At 36.5% G+C, this 7,061-nt stretch overlaps 1 protein-coding gene across 1 annotated transcript; it reads right to left on the bottom strand.

The window, feature by feature from the left end:
- Positions 1 to 4,484: 4,484 nt before the first annotated feature.
- LOC132107369 (uncharacterized) lies at positions 4,485 to 6,833 on the bottom strand. Its single transcript, XM_059513593.1, has 7 exons — positions 6,606 to 6,833; positions 6,432 to 6,515; positions 6,249 to 6,311; positions 6,029 to 6,169; positions 5,610 to 5,946; positions 5,213 to 5,498; positions 4,485 to 4,726 (listed from the first exon to the last, which is right to left on the bottom strand). The coding sequence occupies exons 1-7, from the start codon at positions 6,653 to 6,655 to the stop codon at positions 4,485 to 4,487; spliced, it is 1,203 nt and encodes a 400-aa protein (XP_059369576.1). The 5' UTR covers positions 6,656 to 6,833.
- Between the last annotated feature and the right edge of the window lie 228 nt (positions 6,834 to 7,061).

Here is a 7,061-nt window from a genome sequence, read left to right as displayed (position 1 = left end):
ATACAGTCTATGGTCATCGTGCATCTGGTTAAAAACTAAGCTCAGAATTGATTCTGAAATTCTCATGATCGATCCAGAATCACAATACATACATTTTTTTTCTCCCATCCCTAATATATAGGTTATATATAAATATGTTAAAGATACACATGTAACTTTTGGCACATTTGAATGCATCTTATATATATATATGAACAAAACTTTAGTTTTTGCCCCCATTTTTCATGAGCTGAACTCAAAGATCTAAGACTTTTTCTATGTACACAAAAGGCCTATTTCTCTCAAATATTGTTCACAAATCTGTGTTAGTGAGCACTTCTCCTTTGCTGAGATGATCCATCCACCTCACAGGTGTGGCATGTCAGGATGGTGATTAGACAGCATGATTATTGCACAGGTGTGCCTTAAAGGCAGGGTAGGTAAAAAATGTATTAAAAACATTTTTTCCAAATTTGTTTAATCTTTATTTATATATCAATACATAATTAAAATGTAAGTACTCTGAAAAAGAAAGTACAAAAATTGAGTGTCTGTAGACCTCTTACGACTGTTTTAAAGACAGCTCATTATTTCCATTCACTCCACCCCCTCCCTTCTGGGCTCCTTCCAAAGCCACGCCCCCAAAACACATGAACGCGCGACTCCGACCACTGAGCTGGAAGACGCATTATTTACCTGAGACGAGCGGAGAAGAAGGAGCACAGTGCATGTAGTGACATCATGTCAGAATCACATGTAATAAAAATAACTTTATAATTATGATATCATGCCAATTATATTAGTACTCACTATCAAGCTAGCATATTGATATTGGTAAAGTTTAAAATATATATTTTTTGATTCGCTAACGAGCTAGTTATCTATAAGGCAAAGCTAAAAACAGGTTGCATGATACAAGTTTTTCCATTACCATCATTTACACTGTGATGAAGATGAATTTCGTGTAAGATTCATTACATATACGTTGTTCTGCATGTAAGAGTTTCCATGATGAAGGCATTGTTGACTCTGATGAGGACTACACTCCAGAGACAAGTACCGCATCGTCAGCTCGAGGACAGGTCCGGGGTCGAGGGCGAAGCAGAGGAGGTCGTGCAAGAGGCCGTGCAACTAGGGTCCGAGGAAGTAGAGGCCGAGGACGGGGTGGTCGAAGTGCAGGGCAAGGAGCACTTCTTGGACAAGAGGACCTGTGTCGAGTTTTGGATCTTCAAGCTCAAACAAGGGCATGTGAACAGGTATATATGATCTGGAGTGTAATGTGCACACAAGTCATCTCAGAGAACACGAAGCTATATAAAAATAAAATAAAAAAATTGAATCATGTTGACAAATGTTCTGTGTAATCACACCAATATTTACATTTTTTTATATAATTTGAAATTATATATTCCATTGCAGGCCAGAATTCGAGGACTGAGCCTGGAACAAGCACATCAAGTCCTGGAGCTCTGCCTGACGCGTTACCCAAGTCTTATGTTTGATGTTCTGGAAAGGATGTCAGAAAATGCTCCTCCACCAGGCCCTCTTGTGTCAGGGCAACCCGCTTGGTGTGTCTGCCAGCGGTGCAGAGGAATGGCCACATTTGTAGAACAAAAGTGCTGTGGACAATATCCCGATTATTGTATTTCCATACTGCCACACATGGAAGCCTACATTTTGGAAGAGGGTGTTCTGCGCCTTGCCAGACGTATCTGGAATGACATTCGTGCATTGACTGATAATCCAGAACCAGGACAGAGTAATAGACAGTTTCGTCATGCAGCATACAGGCAATTTGTAGTGTGGCAGTATGGAGCATTGGGACAGGGTCACAGAGTCGTGATACCAAGTTGCTGCGTCTGGAAGATACGCGATCGTTATCCTGATCCACTGCAACAGTACAGAGGTTTTATTCCTAGTAGAGTCTAAGAGTCTAGAGTGCTTTAAAGAACTGTCCATCTATTGTGTGGATGAATACATATACATAGTTTCCGTGTTTTACATTCTACAATATTAAAATTATTTTTTTTGTGTGGTATACTATTTTCTTCGTTTATTTTTAAATAAAATAATTTAATGAAAATGATAAATTAATTCTTTACACTTGCAATAGAAACCACATTTGATTACAAAACTAAATGTATGTATTATTTCTGCAATAAGGACAACCAAATGTAGAATGTCACTTTTTTATTTCTGTATTACTAAAGCTAGAAACTATAATCACAAATATAAAAAACATTAGCACAATCAACAATAACACATATAAGACATTGGGTTTCCAGAGGTATCTTGACTGGTAGATGGGTCAGACTTGGGACGTAGCATCACATCAGCTATGGTCCTGTGGAGATTATTCATTGTTTCGGCAGCGATTGACCTATACTAAGAATATAATAATTATCTCTCTGACATGATTACCACATTTCAAAAACAAACACATTACTGTTAAATATTATAACGTTATATATATAATCTATTATGGGAGAAGAGTTTTATTTGATTGTGTGTTTATCTTGGCCATAAATGATCGTTATTCTACACCTTTTTTTTTTTTTTACTTAGTTTGCCAAAATCATATTTACTACTACATTTGTCTTGGATGATAAAGTCACCGACGTGATATTTGGATTGTATCATGACTTTTATATAACCACTTTAGATTATAATAACAGTTTATGAGTTTGATATGTTACAGTTAAAATTGTGTAATATGTATTGTTGAAATTTAAATTCACATTTAAAAAAAATTTCAATAAATCCATATAGCTCATAAAATAGCTGGTACTACTAGAGGTACAAGTATTTAAAGAACTCACCTAACCCTCTGCTGACTTGAATTTGCAATAGCTCCTATGTTGATGGAGCAGGTGCACCAGACAGTACGCCATGTTGACGGGGATCATCAGGTCTCCTGGTTCTGCTTCTAGGCATCCCCTTATTAGCTGATATCTGTCGAAGGAGGATGGCACGCTGTAGGTCAGAGATGTAGCTGTAGTCCTTCTCCACCTTCAATGAGTATAACCTCCACTTCCTGGACTTTTTGTTGTACACCTTGCCATACCTGACAATATAGAGAAGTGTATCAGCTTAGTGAAAAGTTTACAATGTAACATTTATTTTATAAAAAGAATTCAAAACTTACTGAATTGTGCCATCAGCTTTTCTCCTGACTGGTCTATGGAGATGATGGTTGTAATCGAGGCCAGCCAGCATGGTACGAGCAGCATAAACTGGTGGGGAAAAGCTGAAGCGCTTGCTGGCATACATCAGTATGTGGTTGTGAAACGACTCCAAATCTGCAGTTGACCTGAGTGCACATTAGATAAAAATACATACAATATATTTTTTTTTATAATAATCTTGTTCATGTAATATCGACGTCAATTACAGTAAAATGTCTTTCACACAGTTGATTTGACCATTTACAATATAGAGCTATATAAAGTTGCTTACGTACCTGAAATTCAGATACTTGGGGACGACCTTCAGCCAGCGTTCATCGAGAATAATTTCAGCCAGCCTCTCATGTGCCACTGAACCACTCTCAATCAATTCTTTATCTCTGTCGTCCAGCAAGGGGCCATGTTTACACTCACCAAGAGCCCACGTGTGTTCTCCTGTGACATGGTGCAGGACTCCCACCCACATGTCCTGTGGTAAAACATTTACAAACTGATTTCAAATTCTAATAAACAAGCCACAACAAGATTTTACACAAACAGCATAAAAACTTGTAATTTTTAGATTTAAAAAGTGATGGACTAAAGCATTATAAATGTAATTGAATGCCAAAAGTAATAACAAATACACATAATATGTCACAACATTTGTACAATAAATACCCACTATATCAGTTATTTCATTTTTAAACCTATAAACCAAAACGGGTGATTATATAAGTTAGTTTAGTTTATGAAAAGAGATGCTTCAATTTCTTCTCTTTCTAAATATTGAAAATGAAAAAATATATCAAAGAAGAAAATACTCACAATCAACTCTTCATAGGTATCTGCAGTCTTACAGCAGTACCAGAAGTGATTGCAGATGTCTTTATTCCACATCTAGTGAATGGCACACCCCTTTTGCTGCCCTGCCTGGATGCATAAACAATTATTCTTTTGTGTTAGGTAAACTATGATTATGTCAACAGGATTAAAGATACAATAATATATGTAAAAAAATAAATAAAAAGGTATGTAAGGGTGCTGTTATGTAAGTTTTTATTGTGATCAGATGAAATTGATTACTGATGCGGATTTATTATACTTACTGCATGAATTTTTTTGCTCAAGTTTTTGGACCCATGCCAGACGTCCAGAGTGTGGTAGACTCCGCTGTCTCTGTATTTCCCTTTTTCTGGAGGACAAAAGCTAGGAATTTAATGCATACTCACCCAAAATAACCCAAAACAATATCATGTCATAATCAGAGTGATGTATTTTGTCTGTAATGAGTGCAGAAATTTGGGGTGCTTTACAAAAACCATAAAGACTATAGTAAAGCTACTTACTGAAGAGAGCTGATATTTGAGAATGAGCATCAGTACAAATTTCAGTCAAGTTTATTTCTTTGCAGAGTGCCTCGAAGGTCTGTTGAAAGGCATCTTTCTCCATTACAACAGAGTTCCTCATGGTCTCCCTCTTGTCGATGTTGACCATACTGATTATATGTTTAGTTTCATTTTCCATTGTTGAATATGTGCAATACTGTGCACAGAATCCAGGACTGTCCATCCGAGCATCACCTTTTATAAGGGAAAGCAAAAGAGCTAAATACTGTTCAACAATGACATACTCATTTTATACATACAGTATATAACTGCATAAAATCACTGGGCAACCGTAGATGAGATTAGCTCTGTATAAGGCCGGTATCTTTTACTAATGGAAGATTTTGTAAAACAAACAACACAAACATTTATACATCAAAGTGTCTGTTTCCATTTTACCAAGTGATGTTTAGTTACTGGTATTTCACCTATAGTGGGGTTGTCACCTTGACAGTGGTGCTGATTGTCGTTGACCCACACTGTCATCCTTTGAGTCAATAGGGTCACATGAGGCAAGGTGTAAAAAGAGGGTTATACATACAAATCTGAGGATCACATTCACATGACCACATGTGGTTTAGCCATCATTCACACCTTGCCTCTTGTAAATGCATCTTTTGAAATATTCTGTACTCTCTTTTAATAGATATCCTGTTTATTTGTGTGTGTATGTGAATTTACCTAAGGCCACAATAGGCCCTTTGGACTGTATTTGGGCAATGATTTCAGCTCTCTTCTCCTTCCAGAATTCCTTTATGGTGTCCACACAGTATGAGTCTTGTATTCGGAAAAAAGATGACTTCTCCACCATCCCCATATTCATAAATTTAAAGAGAAGAAAAATCTTGGCATAGTTGTTGCCAGACAGCAGTATGTTACACGCCAACATAAAGTCCCCAGCAAGCATTCCATATTTAAAATTGGGCTGTGAAGACCATTTCCAAACAGTGTGACCATTACAACATATCTGAAAAAGAAAGACAATTAAAAATATATATTTAACCTATATTACACATCAAAAACATTTTAAATTGTTCAAAACATGTTATCAATACAGTCACACAAAGTTCAGACTCACCCATTCCACAATTGCAGCTGTACCCCTGGAATGCATGTTGACCTCAAATGGTTTATGTGCCCCACACTCTGCATTTGTGTTTGTGTCCTTAGCAGTACACATGTTCACAGGTAGAACAAGATATTCAGCAAGCAGCTTCAGACAACTTTGGTATGTTATAGATGCTGGCTGGCCAATTATGTCATCCTCAACCATGATTTTAGCAGTCTCTGGGATTGGATGTATGTCTGCAATAGAAGGGTCTTGGGAGTTGTCTTCAGCATCGTGCACAGTGTCCTCCATACTAATTGTTTGAAGGGAATCCAGACAAATCGGAGTCTTCAGAGCACCGCCAGTCCTGTTGTAACACAAATATTTAAAAAATATCTAGCAAACATATGAATAACTTCAATATAATAGTCATACAGTATTGAACCTACCGCACACAAATATGTGGCATATAGTCCTCATCATCACTGTCATCATAGTCTGTATCTATTTCCTTTGTTTCGTCTTCTTCAAATGATGACACAGACTTTGTCTCCATATCAGGACACCAGGTGTCATCTTCCCACTCGATACTATGTAATAAAATTGGAAAATTATATTCAATCTAACAATATAATTTAAAACATCTATTCAGTCAACACAACAACTTACATTGAGTTTTTAATGTTGTTAAATTCATCTTCACTGATGACATCCAGATCCAGTGATGACATACTAAAGAGAGATAAAAAAGAAGATTTTATGTCACCATCACTGGTTGAAGTAATGATGGAGACAATAACTATAAAGTGAAGTTTGATAAAAAATATATACAAATGTCTCACTAATCAATACCTTGCATCTAATTCCTGAATGTTTTTATCCTGTACGCTGCTACTATCCAACTCTTCAACTCCAGGGACTGAGAAGTCATCATCTCTGGAAAAATGACAATAAAAACAGATAAACATGTTGATTGTTATAAAAACTGTCACTCGTTCACTGAACGACACAACATACAACTCTCACCGGTCAGAAAGCGACTCAGAGACAATAGTGGATACAGGTGGTGGTGGCATTGTAAATCCACTTTTCGATGGTGTGGACGTTGATATGTCTTTCTCATAACTAATAAAAAATAAATAAACAAATCAACACAACAATTACATCACGTTTATAAAATGTCTTGATTACAGATAAACAGAGTAACATACACTCAAATATCAACTCACAACTGCATTGCAGACACAAAATAATAACACACACATACAACAAAGTGTGTAGGACACACACAGATACAAGATAAAGACATCAGTAAACATAGGTAGAGAATATAAAAACAAAACAAAGGCGAAAAAATGTGCAGGTAAACTTACAGGTGAACATGGTAAAAAGAGTTAGACAGAGGGTAAATATAGTTCTAAGAAAAGTTCCTAGATGCGGAGTAACGTTAGGCCTACTATCTGTTAAACATGTATTTAGTTA

The sequence above is a fragment of the Carassius carassius genome, chromosome 27 (assembly GCF_963082965.1).
Source record: "Carassius carassius chromosome 27, fCarCar2.1, whole genome shotgun sequence".
NCBI lineage: Eukaryota > Metazoa > Chordata > Actinopteri > Cypriniformes > Cyprinidae > Carassius > Carassius carassius.
This window is presented reverse-complemented; position numbering and strand designations above follow the sequence as displayed.